Source organism: Tyto alba, unplaced genomic scaffold, assembly GCF_018691265.1.
Source record: "Tyto alba isolate M040663 unplaced genomic scaffold, T.alba_DEE_v4.0 Super-Scaffold_38, whole genome shotgun sequence".
Taxonomy (NCBI): Eukaryota; Metazoa; Chordata; class Aves; order Strigiformes; family Tytonidae; genus Tyto; species Tyto alba.
Window position 1 is genome coordinate 9,532,570 of NW_024881313.1, and position 26,065 is coordinate 9,558,634.

At 36.8% G+C, this 26,065-nt stretch overlaps 1 protein-coding gene across 3 annotated transcripts in view; it reads left to right on the forward strand.

Annotated features, from left to right (window-relative positions):
- Positions 1-26,065, forward strand: part of CRPPA (CDP-L-ribitol pyrophosphorylase A) — a 126,724-nt gene that overhangs the window by 36,786 nt on the left and 63,873 nt on the right. For all 3 annotated transcript variants that reach the window (XM_042802158.1, XM_042802159.1, XM_042802157.1), the window contains exons 4-6: positions 6,458-6,562; positions 11,849-11,894; positions 25,005-25,102. In XM_042802158.1, the coding sequence (XP_042658092.1) occupies positions 6,458-6,562; positions 11,849-11,894; positions 25,005-25,102 (249 nt within the window). The remainder of the gene's footprint in view (positions 1-6,457; positions 6,563-11,848; positions 11,895-25,004; positions 25,103-26,065) is intronic.

Genomic DNA, 26,065 nt, shown 5'->3' on the forward strand with positions numbered 1-26,065 from the left:
GTATTTTAAGGCATGGCTTTAAGAACAGAAAAAATGGCTCTTACACTTTCTCAAAAGAATTATAAAACTTGATCTTTCTGTTTCTTTTATCCAGAGTCACACTTAAGGATGCTGGGGCTGGGACCTAGTCTTGTGATTATACATCAGCTTCTGTTTCTTTTTGAGGTCAGAGCTACAAAATGACAGTCAGTAAAATTAATATCTAGCTGTCTAGTTACCTTATTTCTGTGCTTTTGTTGTAGTGATTCCTTGATAAATCTAAATCAAAGTAAATGACATTTTTTTCTTAGCAGTTTTGATAGAATAGGACAACAAAAGCCAGGGTTTTTCAATCTAGCTCATTAGTCCTAGATCCTGTCTTTTGGTCACTGAATCATGTGTGATTTGTTGCTTAGAAGAAAGTTGAAGGAACCTGTCGCAAATAGACAGAAATATCCACGTAAGAATTTTGTTCCTGAATCTTACACAATGATTTTATTTATGCTCAGAAGTGCAAACTTTGATATAAATATTTATTTTCCGCATCCATATGCGTTTCTGAATTCCACCAAGTTTCTGCTTTTACATATTGTGACAGTGAGCTTTTCAAGTAAATTTGTGTTTAAAGAAATAAAAAAGAGCAGAGTTATCCTCAACCCCTGGCTGGTAGCTAAAACTTTAAACAGTGATAGGGAAAGCAAATTTCCTGGTGCCCACATTGTGTGTTTGTGCTCCAAATTCTTGCCTATGAGACTCCTACTGCCTAGCAGCAAGGTGTGTACAGTAATTGTCAGCCTCAATGTAAAGAGATTATAAACTGCTTTTAAAGAAGACTTATAGGAAGAAAATGCATAGCTGACTCTAACTTGGGAGCTCATATGCCCATAGCAGGAGTACAGAACTTGGTTGCTGGTGATGACAGTGTGGACTGTGTTCATTGACCCAGAACATTTATTCCAGAAAGGGAAGAAGCAAAATTATTCTTTCACTTGTAGCTTTTGCTATGTAAAATATACTTGAAAGCTCTACTTCTTTTAACCCTTGTCTCAATAATATGTTAAACCTTTAATTACACATTGTGTTAAATTTCATAGAATCATAGAATCATTTAGGTTGGAAAAGACCCTTAAGATCATGACTTCAATTAAAATTGATAGAGGCATAAAGATTTCAATGATATTAAGTCCCTATACAAAAAATCAATGAGTGTGAGTAGGAGAGAAACCCAGATGAATGCCTTCAGGGTCACAGGCTTTTAGCTACATGGCTGAAATGTGAATTCAGCTGTTATCTTCTGTTTTTCTTGGTCATACACCCTTTAGCGTATGGGATCTTGGAACCAACCAATGCATAAGTTCTTTAATGTGTATTTAGTGGACTTAGAAGCAACTTCAGTACCAAAATATTTCAGTGGGCAGTCAGGAAGTATTCAGAGGTTCTGACGGTAGAGTGCCAGGAAATCACGGCATGTATGGAGAGGGAATTTGCAGTAACTGCAGTGAAAGGCTTTTGGGGATATAGATACAGATCTGTAGAAAAACAGGCTTGCCTAATTCTTTTAAATTGCTGCATCTTTATTCCCTTCACTGTGAAGCGCTACTCTGTTTGGATTTGTCACAGCAGTTTTAATAATTAACTACAGTAGAACTTGTTTGAGATGAGCTTATCTGAACTCAGATTAATCTCACTGTTTCCTTGTTCCTGTGTTTCCTCCCATTTGCTGCTTCTGTTGTTTCTCATTTTGCTGTGGTATATTTCTGTGGGCTGAGTGCTTGCTGCAAATTCACTGTTGGATTTGTATTTTTTTGTTTGTTTGTTTCCATGGTAATGAACATGGCAAAAAGATTTCTTTATAAAATACAAAAAAATAGGCCAATCCAGGTTCAGCAAGAGCTTGTGTCTGCTTCTTTTTTAACTTAGTAAAGTGGTCCTGATGATGAAAGCTCATGATGTACTCTGACACTTCAGCAGTGGAAACTTCATTTGCAAGGATCTGGAAAAATCATAAGGCTCTGCTATTGTTAATTGGTTATGCATTTTAATTGAAAGTGTTCTGGTACTGTTATAGGATGGATCTACATGGGAGAGTAAAATGGAGATGCTGCTGACAATGGAAAAAGTACTAGAGATGACACTGCCAGTGGTTACGAAAGTGTAGAAGGCTGGCTCTATTTAGACTTTAAAGGTATCTGTGGTAAAGGAGCAAATCTGAAGATTTTCTTTCAGTTAATACATAAAGAATATTTATTTTGTTTTCTTATTATAAAACCAAGGTATTATGAAAAAATAAGAAAATGACAGTGCTGTAAGGAAAATTTTTCTTGCATCTGTGTGTGTTCTGCTGGATGGTTATCAGTTCCCATCTATCCATTCAAAATCTTTTATTGGTATCAAATAGTTCATGGTAACAATAAAAGCAATTGTTAATGTTAAATGTTGCTTCTTTATAATTTTACTTGTTCAAAGTATTGGAAACAAGTTAACTTACGGACTATTAGTAAGTACTAGGGAGATACAGACTTTGTAGCTGCTCTTTTCTCTAACACCTTGTTCCTTGTTTACAACAACAACATAACTTGCAACAACAGCACAACTTGCATTTTAGGAAGTAATACTATTTATCAAAATATTTTCAAACTAATCTAGGGGGCAGGGGAAGAAGAATTGGTGTAGTGCTAAAATCTGGATCTCACTCCACTCATAGCACTTTATTCAAACACCCACTCTTGTAAAACTAACAAACCACCCACGAAAAAAGTCAGTCCCAAAACTACCTATTAGAATGCCTTTGAATATTCAACAGTTCAAAAGCATTTTCAAATAACATATTTCGTTCAGTGTCATTTAAAGAGCTAAACTAATCTGTTTTCTTTCTTTTGTGGATATGTTTCATGCCAATATTTCCAGCTGTTTTCACCATTTCAAATCTGTGGTCTGAAACTTAAGCTACGTCTATTGTTTCACAAAGCTATGTGTACATGTCAAATTCAGTTAACTGTACTCTGTCAAGCTTTATGTTAAAAAGCCTCAGTCAAAAACAGACTTTAGAAATATTAAGAGTTTTAAGCAGATTGTTGTAATGTAGATTGGGTCTAGATGTACAGTGAGATACATACAGAAGACTTAGGAAGAGAATGTTTGTGTGCCTGAGTCAGTAAGAATTTTCCTCATAGATATTCTATAATTATTACTACAGGCACTTCCTGATAATGCTGAATTTAACTGAGTATCTTAGAGCAATATAGAAGTGTTCAAATTCTACACCTTAAATATGGATTTAAAATTTCATTTGTGGAACTGTTTAGCATATGGATAATACATAAACTAAGCTGGTCTTGAGCTGATACTTCTATTACATTGTTTTCCTCTGACATCATTGTCAGACTTGCAGAAGAGTACACTGTGACAATATGTCTAGGCTTAAACAATTACAGATAATTAGAGTGGTAAATGTCATGATTTACAAGTGTTAGTGAAATATGTTTTTAATTATTACTTTGCTTTGTGTCATATTCCATCCCTTGAAGCCAGCAATACCCTCAAGAAGCTCTAGCCCATTTATGGAACTTCTCCACTCCCTACTAATTATCTGTAATTAATACCTTGCTAAAAAGTTGGAATTGCTTAGTCTTGTAGTATCACTCATTACCCATATATTTAAAAATGCAACTTAATTCAAAGTACATTTTTTCACAGATAAATTTTTCTCTTTCATTCTGAGGCAAAATAACAAAATATATTTTCTTTTTTGAATCTGTTATTCACATTACTAGAAAATAGTTTATGTTCTACCAGAAAATTTTCCTTAAAAACAAAACAAAAAGGGGCAATGTTTTGGTAATGAATATTTGAAATTGGAAGTTACTAGGCCATTTCTGGGTGCAATTGGCAATTTATCTCTGGACCTCTTTGCTCTAAACATCACTCCATCTTACATATTTTGGAACTAGAGTTCCCTGTTCGTTTCTATTTTCTGTTGACCTTTTTTGTATCTTGATTATTTAAAGACTATAAATTATTTCTGTGTAATTAAAAAATATTCAGAATTGTCTTTTTGAAACCCGTTTTTACGTTAATATTCTGAAATAAGTCTTTCTTTTTGAGTTACTCCATCTTATTGTCTTTTTTTTTTTTTTTGTTACTTAAAGCACTTAAAAACTCCTGTAGAGAAGTGTAAGACTTAAATTACTTTTCTAAGTGGGCTGTGTAAAAGGATCTTCTTTTTGATTGCAGCTGTGTTAAATTAAAATGACAAAAATAACTAACTTTTATATCAAAGTGATATCTGTGATTTTTCTAAGATGTTTGTGTGTATTAGTGATACAATTCATATGCATAATGCTGGTGAATTCCTTGAATTTCACTGATACATTATAAAGCAAGAATAGAAGCTAAAGATTTTTGTCATCGTTTTTATTAAACTTCTTGAGGAAACTATATATAAAAAAAGGGCACGTTGTATTGCAGCACTCATTTAGATCTTCTTTAACCCACTTAGATTTTTGCATTCTTGACAATTTTGAATTCTTGAATCCTGGACGAGACTGTGAATTACTGAGCACAGTATCTGGACTGTCACATTTTATTTGAAGCATGAATTTGTAGACATGGTTAAATTTGACACAGTGTAAAGGTTATTTCAGATTTTCTGAAGGAAAGATTATGCATTACAGAGCTAATTGTCATTTTTTTAAGGAGTTAACCAGCACCTTGTTTGAGGTTGCTGAACCTGATAACAGCCCACTTGCATAATAAGATGTTTCACTGAGGCTTTTACTGAAGTCTAAGGAAACTGAACAGATTTGGATTAAGAGTAAGGATTTACCAGAGTAGATTGTTTGTTAGAAGACAAGAAACAAAGTAAAGTGTATGTCCAGTTTTCACAGCAGTAAATCACCAGTGAAGTTCTGTGAAGATCTGTGTTGGGACCTGTGTAGTTCATTTGTTTGTAAATAATTTGGAATGGGAAGTGGATATACCCATTTTTTATCCCTGGGTAGTAGAGATGAGGGCTAACTAAGAAAGTTTGTAGAAGGATGTTATGATAAAATTGATAGGTAAGTGTAGGTAAATGGAAAGCAAAAAGGTTGATCAAAGTTTTGAAGTAGCTTCCACAGATGAAATGACTGAATAGGTGTTGATCCCTTTATCTGTGAAAAGATGTGAGAAGAGATGTGGTGGAGCATTTTGAAGGGCTGAGAAAGTGGTTTTGCACTCCCTTTTCTGTCACAACAATAGGGCATGTCCTCAAAAGAGTGATGAATCAGATGCTCCCTCATGCAGGTGCTAAAAAAATACTGCTGTTCAAAAAGTGATTGGGTGAATTCAGGATTCCTCTAATTCACTGAGGACTGTTAAGGTACTCACTTCTGGTTCAAGGTGTCTCTCAGGGACTTCTTAATTTAAGGATTTTCTAAACCAAGATAATAGCTTTATATGAGGCCAAGGGAGTATTCTGGGAAAGTAAGAAGATGTGATTGTTTGACTATCTACTGTCAACCTCTACTAGAGACTGGATACTGGGCTAGGCAGCCTGTAGACCTACCGAATACATCCATTATTATTAAAGATCCTATCTTAAATTATCCTTCCTTGTTACATATAATCATGTAATCATCTATCTGGGAAGACTAGTAATTTAGCAATATGAAAATAGACTGGAACTTTATCTTAATTAAGCCAGTACATCTTGAGGTAGTCCTGTCTGATAAGGTCCCAGTTCCTGCTTTTGTACTTACCTATGCTTTGACTTGAGAGGCTCTGCTCCCTACTCAGTTTTCCATTAAGAGGATTCTTATGATCACTATCTATAGGAAGCCAAACTGCTTGGGAAGGGTGTGTTGAGAGAAGAATTCCTCTTCTACATGACTAGAAAGTAGGCTTTTTTTTTTTTTTTTAATCTGGAAGGCTTATGGAGCAGCATGAAACTTTTCCATTTTACGTGCAGATAACTGGAGAAAAATACAGAGGGAAATATATAAGGAATACAGACGTTCTTGGTTACTACCATCCTTTTTTTGATGCTGCAAAAACCAAACCAGACAAGGCATTTGAAGACACATGCTTCTACAATTTATTAACTTGTTGTCATATTCTAAAGTTTGTTACTAGAAGGTCAGTGATTTCTTTTGGTGAGGCATCAACCCCATCAAAAATTTTTTTTATACATGTAACTTCTTGTTGATTTAGTTAACAAAAAAAAAGTGTAGCAAGATACCCCTAATTGAATTATTTGTGGTTATAAAGTGTTCATTTACTTCTGTAACACCTTCCTGGATAGCTATAATTTAGCATAAGATTCTTGAAAGTGTTTTATTTCTGATCCATCCTGAACATACCTACCTCATACAGCATGTATTATTCTGGACAGGATTGGTAAAATATAAGGTTTAATTAATGAAAGAAAATTTGTTATTGCTTAAAAGTATGATTTCTTTAAGACTAATTAAGAATGTTTATTCTTTTTTATTTATTACAGTGTACAGACTATGACCTGGATTATGGAACTGAATGTTTGCATCTGGCTCTGAAATACTGTAAAACAAATGCCAAACTTGTTGAAGGAACAGCTGACCTCTGGAAGGTAAAGGCAATCATAATCTCTGGGGTTTATATATCTTTAAAAATAAATAGATTTTTACATTTTGCCATAAAAATTCAGAAGTGTTTTCAATTATAAAAGTTAGGCTTTTCTCTTTCAAATTTCAGAATTGTTTTGGGATTATCATGAGCTTTTTTTTTTTTTAGAACTCATTGTTGTGGACAGACTCTGGCAGATGTTACCTGAGATAATCAATGAAGACAGTATTTATCTGGAAGTAGGAAAACTGACTAGGTACTTAAATAACCTGAGAATCTGGAAAACTATAAATCCATAATCTCTAAAACTAAGAACAGTCTTTTATAAAATGAGCTTTCTCCTGATATTTCTATATCTTTTGTCTATTTTCCTCCACTTTTCCTCTGAGGACATTTCTTTTTCTCTGATGCCAAATACCTGGCTAACAGCAGTTTGATTTTTAGAGCAGTTCATTACATTCAATAACACTGTAATGTTTAAGGCTTCTTCAAACAATCTTTTAATTTTTTTTTAAACGTCATTTACCTTGTCTAATAATCTGTGGGTTCCTGATGACTGATAAAGCAGGTGTGTATACAGGTGCCAAAGGATATGTCCCTGCTGCTTAAAAGTATCTAATTTCATTGTTTTGTATGGTGGGACATTATTATTTCTCAGTAGCTGTTGTGTCATACAATTTTTAAGTTTTTTTTTTTAATTATTATTTATTCATTACCACATTGAAGGATCTGGAAGCAGCTTAAATCACTCCATCTGACAGTAAATTTCCCACAATGTGACATGATTTCTAATAATATGACAATAAATCTTACACAGAAAGGTAATTTCCTGAATCTGCAGTGCAAATTTCCTGTTTTATTTAGCAGCAAAATTTACTTATGCGCTGGTTGCATACAGCAACTTGTTTCAATATCTTTCAGGGAACATAGTCTTTCTGAAACAGTATATTGTCTCTTTTCATAATCAGTCGTCTAAGGGACAGATGATGTCATGCATATTTGTATTACATCACTTCTTGGATGGTTTCATTGTTCTCATTGCAGAGCATGGTACTCACTTGAATGGTAACAAAATACACACGTAAAGTTAGTTTAGTTCTTCATAGTGTTTTAGTTCTTTATTATCTGTAGATACTCTGATGCCCAGCATATGCAATGTAGTCTTTTGACCAAGAATGATAGAATAATTAAGACTGAAAGATATATCTAGATGCCAGCTGATCCAACACCTTGCTGAAAGTGGGGCCAGGTTATTTAGATTAGGCTGTGCAGGGCCCTGTCCAATTGAGTTTTGAATATCTCCAAGAATGGAGATTTCACAGACTCTCTGGGGAAAACAGTTCCAATGCATATCTCGCCATGTGGAGAAGACTTTTTTGTAGTATTTGGTCAGAATTTCCCTTGCTGTCTTTTGCACTGGGAAAGGATGAAAGTTCAACAGATCTGCAAGAGAAGTCCAGCTTACTATTCTCTATGGCCATTAATTAGGACCTTTCACCACCCTTCATCTTCTGCTCTTTGGCCTGAACAAGGCAAGTTCTCTTATACCATTTAGCAGTGATCTGCTGGGCTTCCTACTGTTTCTCATTGCATTATACTGGGGAGACCCACACTAGAAACCGTACTCCAGTGTGTTCTCAAAAGTGCTGAATACCAGGGAATAATGCCGCTATTCCCTGTAATGAAGTCTACTTCCTTACTAATACAGCCCAGTCATGCATGCCTGCAGGGCTGTGGTCTTACTGGCATCAGGGAGATGCAGTGGGATGTGATGGACTATGACTGGAGTGTTGACATGGACGGATACAGGCTCTTCAGGAAGGAGAGGCAGGGGAAATCAGGAGGGGGTGTCACCCCCTATGTCAGTAACCATCTGGAGTGCATTGAGCTCTGCCTGGGGATGGATGAGGAGCCGACCAAGAGCTTACGGGTCAGGATCAAAGGGAGGGCAGGGACAGGTGACATTATAGTGGGGGTCTGTTACAGGCCACCTGACCAGGAAGACCAAGCAGATGAGACCCTCTATAGACCGATAGGAGCAGCCTCACATTCACAAGCCCTGGTACTCATGGGATCTTTCAATCACCCTGATACCTGTTAGAGGGACAACACAGCAGGGCGTAAGCGATCCAGGAGGGCACTGATGCTAACTTCCTTCTCCAAGTGATAGAGGTCCAATGAGGAGGGGTGCTATACTGGACCTTGTTCTCAACAATAAGCAGGGGCTGGTGGGGAGGGTGAAGCTCAAGGGCAGCCTTGTCTGCAGTGACTGTAAAATGGTGGAGTTCAAGATCCTTAAGGCAGTGAGGAGGACACACAGCAAGCTTGTTACCCTGGGCTTTGGGAGAGCAGACCACGGCCTCTTAACGGATCTGCTTGACAAAGCACCATGGGATAAAGCCCTACAGGGAAGAGGAGCCCAAGAAAGTTGGTTTAATATTCAGGGATCATCTCCTCCAAGCTCAGGAGTGATGCGTTCTGACAAAGAGGAAGTCAGGTAAGAATGCCAGGAGGCCTGCATGGATGAACAAGGAGCTCCTGAAGAAGCTCAAACACAAAAAGGAAGTCTACAGAGAGTGGAAGCAAGGGCAAGTAGCCTGGGGGGCGGGGCGGAATACAGAGAAACTGAGCAGCCAGGGATCAGGCTAGGAAAGCCAAAGCCCTGATAGAATTAAACCTGGCCAGGGATGTCAAGGGCAAAAGGAAAGCAGTGATTTTGGAAGTGTTCTAGGCATCACAGAGGATAGCAGGTTTTCACTGTGGGCAAAATACTTTATGTTAGCCATGGATATAGAAGCAAGAAAATGAAATTAGAAATTAGATGTTCTAGTATTGCAAGTGCATCTAGAATACTATGATCAAATCTGGATGCAGGCTCTATGCAAAAGTTGATAATAGGCAAGGTTCAAGAGAAGAGCATAAACAAAATTAAATGCTGATTTGATAAGTCTGTAGACATTTAGCTTAGTAATGTTATATAAAAAAACCCCCACAGAATTGGATGAGGTAGAAGATCTCTCTTCTGCAAAGAGAGAACTCCTGTGTGTCATTTTTCTTTCTTAATCTTTTTTGCTGTGATTTTTGCACCTCACCTGGGCTGTAAGAGTGGAGAGTGCCATTTTACCTTCTGTAATGGAGTGGCAGTTAAAGAATTCTTCGTGCTTAATTTGGCTAGATCTGAATTGCTTCTGGCTAGGGTGAGCCTAGAATGCAAATGTGTTTTAGTGAAACTAAAGATAAAGCAGTATAGCTGCTTAGAACAATAAACTGTTGTGTTGACTAGCCTTAAATGTTGTTTAAAACAAATTCATACTGAAACAATCAATGGTTGGAATTAAACCAAATGGTGTCTCTGTCACGGTTGCCTGCCTTTTGAATAAGTCTCATCTAAATTGCAAGAATACCTCTTAAGCAGCACAAGCAGGAAAATCCAGAGACTTTATGAATATCCATACCTTAAGAGAAACTTTGGTTGGATTTAGCAGTTTAGTCAGTACTGAAAGAGGTGTAAAGAATCCTTCCCTCTCTCCCTGACTGGTAAGTGGTGGTCACTTGTGGTAACTAGCAGGGTTTTTCTTTCTGTCAACTTTACTGCTTTCATAAAGCTTAGAGGTGCCTGTATCTGAAATTAGCATATAGGATCAAAGATGATGAAAGAAATATATATGGGTAGTGTGATATGGTCTCAGATGATTTATTTCTGTAGGAAATCACCCTAAAAAGTATTTGCTCATGTTTGGCTTGGAATTTCAGAAGTGATTTAAAGGGTTTGTTCTTAATTTATTATTTTTCCATGCTGTTTTCTTGAAGACTGGGCCTACTTTATGAAGTAACTTATTTTTAAAATCAGACTATTTAAAAATACTTTTTTATATCAAAGAGAACCTTAGAGTATGAGACCACTTTTCACACAGTTTAGATAGTCTGAAAGGTTTTTAGATGGTAATCTGTTACAGGTTTACTGAAGGTTCAGTATAAAAGCCTGCTAGAAGCAGATAAGTAGAAACCTTGCAACAAAATTGGTGACTCACGTCTTTATCCTTGAATTTAAATCCAAGATATTGATTCTTTCCAACAGAATGTAAACTCAGACACATAAGATTTCTTAGGCTGGATTCATCCTCTGGATGCTTCTCCTGCAGGCAAGCTGTAGGGAAGTAAGTTAATTTTTAATTTTAAAAGAATATAATTCCTTGGAGAAATGATGAATAATGGGAAAGGTAGTATTAATCTGTTTGACTACAATACACAATTTATGACATGGAAAGAAAAATGGTTACAAGAATCTTTATGTTAAAATCAAATAATCCTTTAGTTGGAGACTAAAATTGTAATACCTGCAATTGTATGATCCCGCTGTAAAATTTACTTTGCAGCACTAAATCTTTTGGAATACTATTCAGTCCATTTCAAAAAGAAAGAAAAGCATTGTTCAGATTCTAGAGAAACAAATGCAGAAAATCCATTAATATTTTATTTAACATAAAAGGAAGTTAAAGTAAAAACAAAGACAAATATTTAGGAGTTATTCTTATATCAATTCATGTCACTGCATGTCATTGCAAAGACATTGCTAGCAAAGGCTGTTAATGTCTTGAGTGGATTCTGTCTTTAGTTTTCTGTTATTTTATTTGCAAATAAACTGTCAGCTACCATGAAGGTACAAAGGCAGATATGAAAGGTGTTTCTTGCAGCTAGCAGGTAGATAATCAGGATCTTACTGTCCATCTAGCTTGATCTGATTAATGTCTTCAAGAAGATCTTGATGGTTTTTAATTCTCTGAAAGCTCATACAAAGCCTACTGTAGTCTCACTGACTCCCACTGATCAGTTGGACTCTAATTAACAGTAATAGTCTTGCACTGCTGAAAAATTACAAGTATATTAGTAAAAGAAATAATGAGGCTTCTTCCTGGCTGTCATTTTTATGATCACAAGTCCTATAAAAAATGAAGCTATTTCACAATAAAATTGTAGAATAGAATGGATATGTGAAAACAGATGCAATATCATGTTTTTATGATTCTTCAAAGGGTTAAAAATAGTTTTAGGTTTCAAATGAGTTCTAAGCAGATCTAAGTATTGAAAAAAGGTTTCTCTTGAGTCTCTGGTAATTTCTGCAACTTCTGTTCTCATGACTTGCCAGTGATATTCTACCAGAATTAAGAAATTGAAAATATCATTTGTATATGGTATTTCAAATGTAAAGAATTGCCTTCAGGGCACTGTTTTATTGGTTTTACATTCCTTACTGCTGTGTTAAATCTAATGAGGCTTGTCTGTCCTTTAGGTGACCTACAAGCGGGATCTGTATGCAGCTGAATCGATTATTAAGGGTATGTGTTCGTCCTTGTGGCTGTCAGTTTGCATATTCCTAAGTCTAATCAAGAATCTTGTGTGCTGTAGTTTTAAACGTCTTTAAGAAAAGTTTTATGATAAATAAAATGTGCTTAGGTAAGTTGTTCTAGCTTGTTCACTGGAATACTTACATTATGCATTATTTATTTACTTCTCTTAGAATAGAGAACCTTATAAAAAGCTGTGTATATTACAAATGGATTAATTTTGAACGGCTTTACAAGGAATAAACACTTTTTTTTTTCTTTTATTTGCAGTTGAATTTTGAATATGTTCCATCTTTGTAATCGAAGTAGTGACTGAAAATGAAATATTTATTCTTTAGGTCTCTTCACTCTTTTACATACAGCAGCTTGTTACCTAAATTGATATAGCAATTATATGTTATTGGTGAGGTATTCCATTAATTTATAAATACTTTGTTGAACTGGTTTTTAAACTTTACTGATAACAGTGGTGTCATAGCAGTTTAACATAAAGACTAGATTTAATCTTTAGCTAGATTGACTCAATTTAAAAACAGTGGAGAAAGGAAGAACTCTTAAGTTGTGTAATGAGCACACTAATTGTTACTGTAACTGATAGGCACTGATTCAGGGGACTCTTGCTTGACTCCTTGTTGAGAAGTGAGGGATAAAAGCCCAGAAACTGAAGAAGAGAAAGGGACTTCCACTTGGGTTAAAAATATCTTTTCAGAGAAAAAAAGTGTGGTTCCTATTTAAGAAAAACTGAGCAAATTTCATATCCTGTTAGGGCATGGTGAGTGACTGTCTAGTTGTTCACTTTAGTGGCTCATATGTTGTTACAAGATCCAGTATGGGCTTAGCTTCTGGTTTGGGTAAATTAAACCATGCCGAGATCAGTTCTGTCACTGTAGACAAGCTAGAAAGCTTTAACAGAGCTCAGATATCGCTGTGGTATTCTTCATGCTGCTTCTCTAGATCTCCAGGAATGTAACAAGTTTGAAGTTTCTGGTTGTAACAGTGAGCAAATATTACATATTATATGCATTGCTAGAACTACCTGACTGAATTTTTCAGGCACTTATCAAGGAGTTAGGGCTGGGAAACCTTGGAAGTTCTGGTTTTGACAGGGGGTGGGCTCTCATCTCCACAGCTGGAGGCCTGGAATTTTTGCAAATCTTGTTTTGAGTAGGATTCTTAGAGGTTCCACACTCTTCTAGATTTCAACTTTAGGATTTCCAAGCATATTAAAGACAAGAGGGTGGCTGGGAGTAGTTGGCATGAATTTACAAAGGGGAAGTTATACCTGACCAACCTGATAGCCTTACACAGTGAAATGACTAGCTTGATGGATGAGAGGAGAGCAGTGGATATCGTTTGTTTTGATTTCAGCAAGACTTTTGACGCTTATCTCCCATGACACTCATTGACAAACTGAAGTACATACTAGAGAAGTGGACAGTGAGGTGGATTGAAAACTGACAGGCTCAAACAGTAAAGCCCAGCTGGAGCCTGGTCACTAGTGGTCTATCACTACCTAGGGGTCAATGCTGGTTAAAGTCTTCACTAATGATCTGAATGGTAGAGCAGAGCATACCCACAGCAGGTCTGCAGATGGTGTAAAGTTGGGAGGAGAAGTTGATAGACCAGGTGGTTGTGCTGCCATTCAGAGAACCTTGGCAAGCTGGAGAAATGGGTGAACAGGAGTCTCAGGAAATTCACAAGAAGAAATGCAAACTCTTGCACTTGTGAAGCCCCGTTATAGGCTGGGGTCTGACCAGCTGGAAAGCAGCTCTGTAGAAAAGGCCCTGGGTCGTTCTGGTGGAAGACAAATTGAACAGGAGCTGGCAGTGCGTCCTAATGGCAAAGATGGCCAACGGCGCCCTGGGCTGTGGTAGGCCGAGCATTGCCAGCAGGTCAAGGGACGTGATCCTTCCCCTCTGCTCAGCACTGGAGTGTTGGGTCACATCTGGAGTGCTGGGTCCGATTCTGGGCTTCCTTGTGCAGGAGAGACATGGTCATACTGAATTTTGTCGAGCAAGGGGCCATGATGATGATTAAGGTAGTGGAGCATCTGTCACATGAGGAGATGCTGCGAGAGCCTGGACTGTGATGCCTGGAGAAGAGAGGGCTCAGGGGGATCTTAGGAATGTGTATAAATGCCAGGTGGGGACAAGTGAAGAAGGTGGATCCAGACTCTCTCCAAAAAGAGAACAGACAACGGACACAAACTGAAATACAGAAAATTCCATTTACACATCTGGAAAGCCCAGAAATTCTTAGGATTCTCAGGTTTTTTATTACAAAGCTGGGAGGTTGGAAGGGAGACTGTCTGTCCTTGATTTCCTAGGAATCATTCGTTCAGCTTAGATTGCCAGTATGAACATCTCTTGGCTTATAAATGCCATTTTTCACCAACTTTTATTGAATATACTGAAAATAATATTGCATCTCATAAATTACTTGGGTTAATATTTTCAGAACAGTATATTTAATTATTTGAGCTTATGGGAAGCTCTGAAAATGGGTTCGTGATCTGACTTAAACTGGAAAAATATTTTTAAAAGATGCGGTTTCTCAATTTTGGCCACTGATTTTTTGATAGCTATTGGGTATTTACAAACCTTATGCAAACAGAATTCATTCTGTCATGGAGTTTTTCACAAATAAAAGTAGATTAAGAAGTTCTTCAGTTGGCCCAGTGATTATCAAATTTTTTTTTGTTTTTTAATTTTCTGAAATTCTTAGGCTCTTGGAAAAGTATGTGGTAGTTTTAATTTAATTTTATGTGATCTTTCCTTGGATAAAACAATTCAGTTTGAATATAAATTTTAGAAGCTCAAATATTGTTATTGTCGTTGTCATATGAACAAAATGATTTATAACACAAAAAAATAGTGGAATGAATCAGTTTGCAAAAGAGGGATTTCATGGTACAGTATGATATAAAACTAAGCAATGATTTTATCTCCTTGATGAATAGGAATTGAAACTAATACTTAACCTTGAATGATAGATCAGTGGAAAAAAGGGAAGCTTCCAATCTTTGAGAAGTGTAAAAGTAATTATGTAAAAAAATTAGGTTCTGTTTTTCCCGTCTAAATATAGATCCCATTACATGGTTCTCACTGAATGCCTAATTCTAATAGGGTATATGCATGCTTTTACAGTACAGACTTCTTTTAAGTATTTTGTGTAATTTTAAGTATTACCTATATAGGAGAGATTGTCACAGAAAAATTCTCTCTGATGGTAACATTTATAAGGAAATGTGGAAAACTGTTTCAGCTGCTTGGATGTACTGTTTTGTTATAATATTTGTAAATATTTGCTGTAACAAGAATTGTTGTACTTCTGTCAGTCAAGTTTGATGAAGCCAGTAATGCCATCATAAAATGATGTAAATATCATGGGTCAGCTCAATGAATGTACTATGTTGATCTTATCTTGACAAAAGGTTCAATATTCAACTTGAAAAAAATTTCAGCAAACTCATAGTTCTATGTTAACTTTGGTCTTATTTTTCTTTTCCTGTGTACTTTTCGTATTTATTTACCATGTATGTTTTCAATATTTAATGTCAATTTATCAGTCATTATTAGATCAAGTAGATTCACTTTCATTTCCATTTTCCTTGAACTTAACTGTAGACTGTAGTTCTTTTATAATACAAAGGCCAATTTATTGAACTGTATCATTCAATATTACTCAAATATTTAATTCAGAGGAACTTCAGGATGTAATGAGGGTGTGCAAACTTTAAAGGAAAAGAAAAATCAAAACCAGTGATGATTTATATTTTTAAAAGGTTCTTGTTCATCTTCTTGCAGTATATTCGATCCTTTACCAGGTACATTTTTCTGCAGTGGGCAAGGAGAAAGCCAGATGGACACCTTACGTAAAATATGTTGCTTATGTAGCTAGAGAAGGAGACAACACCCTCCTCCCATCATCCAGATGTCCACTTTGCTTATGCTTCCTTCCCCTCATACCCCCTTCATTACAGAGCAGCCCTTGTGAAGGTGGGAACTGAGTCATCATGCTCTTTGTTGGGAAACTAGAAAAGAATACAGTATGAAAAAATTATTTCTGTGCTCTCCATCTACTGCCCTCTCATCCTTATAAAGGTGACTCCTTGTATTCTTTTAATCAGCACTATCCTTTCTTCTTTATATTTAAAAGAATATTTTTAAATATTTTGCTTAAAAAATGTTTTTATAGTATTTTATGCTAATTTTATGTAATACATACACACTATTATTTTGTACAAAAAACCCCCACAAACCTGAAACAATACTGCAACCTTCATGCAAATTAATTCCCATGTTCCTGTGTATATGAGGGCTTCGATAATCTCATAGATCATTAAAGGAAAATTAGTTGTAATTTATTTAAAAAACTAGATCCATTCCAGGCAGCTTTCTCTAAAACTCCTTGAGTTGAAAATGAGGATGCAGCTTATTCAAATGAAAGGAACATTCACTAAGTTTAACTATTTCTATTTATAACTGGAGCAAAAGTGCTGTAAATGACCAGTCATTCGCTTCATAGATACATATTTTACATGTGTATTTCATCATGTTATGACATTTTTTGTTTTCACTAAAGCCAATACAATCTTTTCCAGCTATTGGTTTTGATAAAAAGTATATGATCTAACTTAAAGTAAAAACGAAGACCTCCATGGTGGTAAATCAGGCTCACATGACTTATTTTTGTAGTGGACAGTTGACCCATGTAAATTAATATTAGGCAAACATTTTATCCACAGTTCACTCCACAATTGAAAGCATATTTAAGGGGAGAATATATTTTTCCCCTATTGAGCATCATCCTGTTGTACCCCCGGTGTTGCATCATTCAATCTCATGGTTGTTAGTTTTGCAGAAGAAATCTTAATAGCCACGTTGTGCTGTGTTGCGCTGTGATTATGGGAAACCTTCAAGCATAAGTCACCTTCCAGAATGGCGACCATCCTGCAAGCCAAGGCATGCTCAGTTAGGCCTTTCCTACTAACTGAATAGTTGACTGCATCACAGTGTCTGCTTTTCATGAGAGCTCAGAACATACAAAGCGCTCCTACTTGTCATTACCCTTTTGTGCTCTCTGCCACAGCTTAGGTAGCTGTCTGCTGTGTGGTAGCTACTCGCTGCTGCTTACGAGCTTTGGTGTTGCGGGCCTGCTAGTGTCATGGAAGTGTGTCATGGAGACTGACAGAGAGACAACCACTGCAATTCAGTGGTATGCAGTGTTTCTTCTGGTGGTTTCAGTAACAGTCTCTGGAGAGAGGAAGGACCTTCTGCTGATTCTGGTTGGTTTAGAGATATAAACGTGGCTAGCAGAAGTCCCCAGCGTACTAATGTGCTATTCATGGCTCGCATGAGGCCCATAGGGCTGTGGATTTTCAGATACTATTCCCTGTCAGAGGCATCATTAGGGATGGGCTTCCTCAATATCTACCTCTTGTTCCTTTCCTTCCCTTTTCCTTGCCTTTCTTTGTGATGATGATGAGATGCCAGGAACTCCAGAAAGGCATATTTATGGCAGGAATACCTGCCTTCCCTTGTGGAATTCGTTATCTCTTGCATTGTTAAAACCACTTTCTTTTACTTTTACTTGGCACTGGGTGCTAGTATGTCAGTAACCTTGCTGAGCATAGCTGGCAGCAATCTTTCCTACCTATATGGAGAGGAGAGTGTCTCTTCCTGATGCTGTATATCACTTTGGGTATAGATGGTGTTACCTGAGGGATGGTGGACTACACGATGGTTCTTTGTGTCGGGTTGTTGAAGAGAACACAGGACCGAAATGCAGCATTGTGCACTGGATAGTACGGTCCTGTATCACATACTTGGGTGGATTCGGATTCCAAGTTCAGGCCACGTGGTGCCTGATGCAAAAGTCCTACATGACGATGCAAGGCGGGTTTGCAAGGTACCAGCTCTCAGCGTGCCACCTTGCAGGCTGTCAAGGTCCTCTGAAGATGTCCCAGGAGCTAAATGTATGGGCTGGGAGGGTGTAGGGTATTAAGGCACTCACGCTGCCCTCCATTACTGTTCCAGTCTTCAAAACTGATTTCTCTATTATTAAGTGATCCAGTTTATTTGCTGGATGCACATTTTATCACTGGATGAATTCAGCAGCGATGAAGAACTTTTGAGTGTACGTATTTAATTATGTGACTACAGTTCCAAATTCCCTGTCATCTAGTTATATTTATTAGTGACCAAAGCGTGATTTATTTCAACTTCAGAGAATGACAGTTATCTTTTCTGTTGACCTGTTAGTTTTATTTAGAAAATCCATTTAAGCTATATTAAAAATATTTGTTTTGATGAGAATTATTCATCCAACTCTTCCCTTTCTGGTTAAAAATAGTAATTCTTTTGCTTTGAATTATGAACTTCAACAAATCTGTAAATGTTTAAATTTTTATGCTAGAATATTAAGGTTGCACTTATGCCTCTAGACAGTTTTGCTAAGGAACAGGTTCCTTGTGGTTCAGTTTGACGTGTTATTTTGCTATCCTGTTTATTTTTGCGGTCCATATATTAAACTATAATTCTGTAATTAATCAAATCAAATAAAATTATTATGGTAATATGTTTGTCAATTAGATGATGTCTGAAAAAATTGCAGTTAATCATGTGATTATGAGACTCAAATTTATCTCATTAGGCCAGCAGTTAAAAATCTAGCTGTGCTTCTATGAAACATTTGGGACTTGTTACTTAGGTAGAATTACATTTGTAATATAGCTGACTAAAGAAACAAACTGACAAATTTCAGCTTGCTAAGCTTGATTCAGGTGGAAGTAAGAAAAAAATACACACATACATACATTTTTGTTCTTCAGATATTTATATGTACATATTCATATTCAAGGCAATACAAAGAAACACTTCACTAATGTAAACGGACTAATGAGTTGTATTTTGAGAATTTTTTAAAAATATGTCTTATTAATTTTCTTACTTCCTCAAGTCTCTTTTACAACTGTATTATGAAAGTCTGAGTCATAACATCATTTGTTTTATAAACAGTAAATTTAACACTTTTCTTTAGTTAAGCAGGTATGAACTTGTACAGTAAGCAGACAAGGTGGCACACGCCTATTTTTAATAGTCTTGAAGTAAAAAACCATCATCTTACAATAAGAGTGACTCATCTAGAAATGCAGTTAAGATCAGGCTAATACAAAACATCCTAAAAAATTTCCATTAGGACTGCTGCCCTCAGGGTAGGTATCTTCAAACTCTAGTTCCAACATGTAAGCTTCTCAGTAGAAGTTTGTAATTTAGAATTTGACTCTCTCCTGCTCCTTTTTTTCTTAAGGATCCTTCTTCTGCAATGACTTTTTCACAAGAGTATGCACTTACAGATTGGATATTTTGCCCTCACATTTGGCTCAATAAGTATCTGGTGATTTAGATGGGATTATATTTTGCAAGTGCCAAGAAACATATCGTAATGCTTTCAAACTGTTTATGACTGTGGGGAGCTACATACTATTTTTTTGTGTTATATGAGGAACCCATGTGACAATTGAAAAAAAAAAAAAAAAAAAGAAAAAAAATCACATAAGCCTTGTTTATCAAAGGGCAGATATCTTGCCTGGAGTAGCCTTTGTTCTCATGGGTACACCCATTAAACAGTGGCTGTTCTCTGCTGTGAGGCCAAGAAGTAGACTGGCAGGTGGGGAGGTACTCCTCAGAATAGTTACTGTCAGACAAAAATAACCCTCTTCCTTGTCTTCTACCACAAAATCTTTCTCTCTTTCTTGTGTACTTACATTGGTAGGGGCAGTGTCAAGTTTGGCTTTTGGTTTTTGTGGCTACAGAGAAATGTGGAATGGGTAAACAAAAAATTGGTAGATATTTTTGGTTACCTAAGTTGTATGAATAACAATTTCAACCCATTCTCTTGAGCATGAATGAACTAAATGCTTGTCAGTACTTATTTAATTTTTCTTGTGTTTACAGTGGTAGAAACATCTCTCTTATGAGATTCTAAAAATGCTGGGCAGAACCATACTGAATTTCCAGACCAGTCAAACCATTGCTGTGTAGAAAGTGAAAATGGAATTCTGATAAATTAATTTACTATTTTGAATTCACTGCAAACTTCAAAAATACCTTGATGAATTGTTTGTGCTTCCAAAATAGTAGGAATTGTAATGACAAACCAAGAATGGCGTGGTATGAACATATGTTTACAAAAACAAGAGTATGTATACACATATATGTGCAATTAAGATTAAAAATTTATGTCTGCAGGCTAAAACCTATTTGCCATTCAGATGCATTTTTATTCTTATGGTATTAATTCCCTTGGATATGATACTTATGTTTTTTATTTGAACAAAGTATTATTTTAATTGCTGCTTGTTTTTGGCATGCTTTTCAGGGTAAACTTTTAAGTCATTCATTAGAGTACACTTAATACATTATCTAAGGTAGTTCCATAAACATGCACACATTTTAATTTATAATTTTGGGTGAGGTCCTAGGATAAAGACTGTAACAGGTATTACTGAATAATAATAATGTGATCTAAAGCTTTCAGGATATCAAGGAAGGGCACAGAAAATGTGAAAATTAAGTTTTCTTCTGGAGAGAGAAGGAGACTTAATGGAACAAATTTTGAAATCCTGTATCAAATTTATCTTTAACAGAGAAAATTTCTACTCCTTTTCTAATAGAGAAATGTAATGTTTAACCTAACAGCATTTATCAGTGTAAAGGTTTAACTATTTTTAAATTTATGCAAAAAATATGGTCTGAGAGGATGTTAAAAGTGATGCAGTAAGGGGAGTGTTACTCCCTAGTCAGGTATGGGTGGAAAGAAGTTAAGAGTAAATGAGACACATGTATTGGGAAAAGTTTTCCAGTGAAGTATTAAGTTTAAAGTAAGTAGGGGAAGAGGATGCCAAAGCAAAAGAGAGATTTTGGTAGGTAATGCAATAGCAAGGGGGAAAAAAAAAAAAAAAAAAAAAAAGGTTGAGCAGAATAAAAGGAAGGTATGGCATGCATGAAAGTACAGAAGAAAAGTAGAACAGTTGTGCATGGCCACAGAAAAAAGAGGTAACAGGCAAAAACTGAACCAAGGGAAGTTCCAACTCAATACAAGGAAAAACTCTTTCACCATGAGGACAATCAAGCAATGAACAGTTTGTCTGGAGAGGTTGTGCAGTCTCTGTCCTCAAAGGTTTTCAAGTGCCAGGGGAGTAAGGGGCTGAGTGACCAGACCTGACCTCATGGGCCATCCTGCTTTGAGTAGGAGCTTGGGCTAGAGACCTCCGGAGGTGCCTTCCAGCCTGAATTATCCAGTGGTCTGATGAAAACCAAAATTTTGTTATCAGAGTCTTAAAATTCTTTGTGACATGGCCAGGATGTGGCTTTCCAGAACAACTGTTTCATTTACCAAACAGACTTCTGAAAACCAGGAATGAAATGCTGCACGTGGTTAGCAGAACTCATGGAATCTGTGGAGTTACGAGCCAGCGCTCCAGCTATGCTCGCTGGGTTCAGTGTGATTACGCTGGTGACAGAGAGCTCCATCAGCTCGCCAGAGGTGGGACACGGGCAGTCTTGGGGAGGAAGGCTCCCTTCAGCCTTCCTTCTCACAATACAGAGAACGTGCAGACCATCTAATTTAACATATATATCTTTTGGCCGCTTGAAACAGTTGGGATTTAAATGGAAATTGAGTTTTAAACCTCAACTAGAACAGAACTGTTGCTTTGCTATGATGATTTTATAAATGATGATTTCCCAGACTTCCTTTATTAATTTTTCTTGATCATTTAAAAGCATGCAGAATCTGTGTATTATCATTACTTTATTTTTTTTTCATGCTTTATTAATAGACTTTCCCCCTATAACATTACATTCTTCTTCCAAATTAAAAATATAACTTTTCACACTTCATTCAATTTTGCTTTCTTTATTAAATTCAACCTGCAAATTTTAGTTGCTTTTTTGGTAGTCATTTGTCCTTTCTCATTTACATTACAGGATGCTAGAGGCTTAAGGGAGCTGGGGAGAGGAGTGAGATGGGCTTTTATAGTTGCAGTCTTTGAGCAGCCTCTTGTGAGGTTACTTTTGACACTTGCTGTTGATAACTAACTTCTTTTTAAAAAGAACCGTCTGAGCATAAGTTATGGTGCCTTTTTGGATTCCACAGCCTTGTTCCACATGTGGTTTATTGTAATAGCTCCAATCTGACCTTCCTCATTAAATTACTTAGTTCAATAGAATCTGAGTTCTTGAAATCTGATATGCCAGTCTGGTTTATTATGTACATCTATCTTGTATCTGCATTCTGTGTACAGTACTAAATTCAAGTGGCTCCTGTTCTGATTTCAATCTACCCACTGGTTTCTTTCTGCTGATAAGAAATTAATTCAATATGGTTTCCCACTGACCCATTTTTTAGACTGTAAAATTATTCTGTATTAAGTAGAAGCCAACTTTGATGCATGATCAGTATATTTTTTTTGCCCAGTGAATCTATGGGAAGATAAGTTCTCCCACAGTTGTGGTATCCTGTGATTTCCAGTCCTGTGAGAACTGGCCATGCTTTTTTTTTAATTCTTGCTTTCATCTAGTTGTGATGGTTTAGAAGCAGATGTTTATTGTTCTCTCTCTTTCTTCCCCCCTCCCCATTCTTGCTAACTTAATACAAAGCCAGTTGCTACCACTATTTTTGTTGTCACGTTATAAATATTAGACATAATAAATGCCCATGATTCATAAAATCATTGTAATTATCTTTTGGGATTCCCAGTGGTTAATTCACTTTTCCTGCTCACAAAACATTGTTTAAAAATCACAAGTCACTTTCCAATAATTTTAATTCTGCAGCAGTTTTAAAAATACATTTTCAGGTCTGTATGTCTGTTTTTGTAAAGAAGTCTTTCAGTTTACAAAAGAAAGTGAGATGTTTACTTAAGTAATGCATCTGATTGAACTTATTGTGTGGTATGTCATTATAAAAAAAACTTTCCACATGCAACAAATATGTATCTTTATATTCAGACTTGTTTGAAGAGTGGTTAGGCCATATTTTTGTAATTTCTTTTATGTCTTTCACTACTAATTTATTTTGTGGTGGTGTTTGGTATATTTCTGTCCCTGAAGTTTCATTGAAGTCTGCTTTAAACATAATTAAACTTTACATTGATGAAACTTCTAGCTGCTTATGGAATGGCTACCCAAAAGACATTAAAAATCTTATGCTTTGGTCTGCACATTAATTCAAGATCTAAAGGATAAAATTCTGACTTGAAAGTGAGAGTTCCAGACTTGAATTATTTTTATTTTCTTGCTTAAAGAAAGGAAAATGCCCACTGAATCTTGAAACTGTAGTCAATAACAAGAGAAAATATGATTTTTCTTAAATATTTGCTCTATGGAGCAGATCAGGCAATAATTTGAAATTTCTAAAAGATTTAAGGAGTTTGCCATCCCAAGATCTTTGTTACTGCCTTTGCAATTTTTTTTATATTGACGTGAACAGTTACATCTGCTGTCTCCCTGAACAGTATCTTCAATACTATATTTCTTTTTTTGCTATTATGTAGTATATATTGTTGAGAAGAGGATTTACCCTATCTCCCGTTTTGTTTTGGTTTGTTTTTTTTCTTGTCTCAATATTGCTGACACTGGTTTTAGTGATCTGTTGAAGTGGTAAGTGGAATGAAGTTTGTCATGGTTTGAGCCTGGTTGGCAGCCAGACACCACGTAGCCGCTCACTCCTCCCTCCCCTCCAACGATGAGAAGGGACAAATGCTCCAGGCTTGGGATTCAGGATAGGACTGGGAGGGGCAGATCACCTATTACGGTCACAGGCAAAAGGCAGACTTGTTAGGGGAAGAAAAAAAGTACATAGCTTTATTACAGACACTAACAACACGTAACAGAGTACAACAGTGAGGAACATTGCCACATCTTGAGAACACCTTCCCCCCACCCCTCCCTTCTTCCCGGGCTCAGCTCTGCTCCCGATATCTCTACCTCCTCCCCCAGTGGCGCAGGGGCAGGGAATGGGGGGGTGCAGTCGGTGCTGCCTCTTCCATCTTCGGTGGGGGAAGCTTCTGGAACTTGTTCCCCCTGCTCCAGCGTGGTCCCCCTCTCACAGGAGGCAGTCCTCCACAACTTTCTCCAACATGAGTCCCTCCCACGGGCTGCAGCATTTCCTTACACTGCTTCAGCATGAATCACCAACTTTCTCCAACTGGATTCCCTCCCACGGCTGCAGCCCTTCCCGAGCTGCTCCGGCGTGGGACTCCCCTGCATGCTGCAATCCTCCCAGCACTGAATTACAGCAGCAGGGCTACCTTTTCCCACAAGACCCCGGCCTTCTTCGGGCACAGCACCTTGATCATCCAGGTGAAACACAGGCCATAAATCTATGTCTGCTCCACCGTAGATCTCCATGGGTGGCAGGGGGGCCACCCTGCCATCTCACCACAGGATACAGGGGGGTCTCTGGTCTGGGACCTCCCCCCTCCTTTCTTCCTTCGTTCCTCCACTGACCTTGGTGTTCACGCAGCTGCCGCAACTCCTCCTCACAAGTCCCACTGCCCGTCACCACGTCCCTTCTTAAATACGTTATCGCAGAGGCGCAGCTGATTGGCTCAGTTTCGGTGCAGGGGTGGAGCTGACTTGGAGCTGGGGGAGCTTCAAGAAGCTTCTCACAGGAGGCCACCTCTATAGCCGCCTTCCCTGCTACAAAAAAACCCCACCACTCGCTGAAACTCGGGACAAAGTTTTAAGAAAATTATGTTCTTGGTGGTCATCCAGTGTCAGTAATGTGGACCTGAACAAATACCTTTTCATAGAAGTCCCTTATCTAAATGGGCTTTGGGGACAGGTCTTATGTGATGTTTTCATGTTGTACAAAATCATATAAAATATAATATGAATTTATATTTGAGATGTGTGTTATATAAATTATGTAGTTATAATAACGGTGCCATGAAATAAGTTTTCTTAAGTCTGCAGCTGTTGGAAAGGTTCTGTCGAGACAGCAGTATATGGATTGAAGGTAATGTTTATCAGATTAGTAATTTTGATTGATTTATCTTTGCATGAAGTACTAAGATTTTTTCCTTGATCACAGACAACCTATCACAAGAAGTTTGTGTTATTACCGATGCGAAGGAAGCTGTTGCACAAATAGGTTTTCTCCTTCATGAATCTCTGAAAAGCCAAATAAAAGTAAGTACAACTCTATGGCTGTAAATTGTAGGATTAATTTAATGCTTCTGGTTGTCACAACTCATAAGAAATGTTCTAAATAATGTGAATACAGAAACTGAGATCTCCTGTGTCACTGTAGTATTTATTACAAGGGATTAACACCAGGTGTGGAAGTAACCAAGCAAGAATCATCTTCTGCCCAGTTATGCTGTGGAGGGAAGTTTTACAGATCCTCTTAAAATGGGTATATTAGATTAGAGGAGAAATTGGATCCAGACAACAGAGAGGACATTTTCTTTAGATTTTATGAATTCAGTAAGCCCAAATTGTTACAAATATGTTACAGAGGAAATGCTTTTGTTACTTTGAAGTCTGAATTAAAGTCTGAACCAATTAAAGAGTAAGTTGTATTCCTGCAGAGCTGCGAATGCAAAGTCAGATTAATCAGCCTTTTTGCAGAGAGATAGGAGTACATTTCAGTCATAGTGAATGCTCAATGAAGCCGTTGCTGTAGAATATTAATGGAATATTCTACTGGCATTTAACTAGCTTTTCCTTTTTCATTATTCCTACTAATAGAACTATCATGTATTTTCATTTTCCCAATGGTCATTAACATTTGGAATTAATTGCTTAAACCTTGACTGATCTTGGGGTGATTCTTAATTATATTTTATGTGATGATATCCCATCTTTCTTTGACCCAGAGAAACAGACAGGGAATGCTATCTGCAGAATGTTCAAAAATACAGGTTTCCTGATTTGCATAATGTTGCTTCTGTTGTGGTTTTATTCATGTCTGTTTATCTTCTGCATTGTGTGCTTAGTTAATAGTAGGATGTTCTTCTGTAGCAAACTGTATTGCTATTTTATATCTAAAAATGTCATTTTGATATTTACTTACAGTTTCTGTTTGGAAAAAATTGTATTTAGTGTGGAAAATCATGCTTAGTATCTATTAAATGTCTACATTTAGAGGTG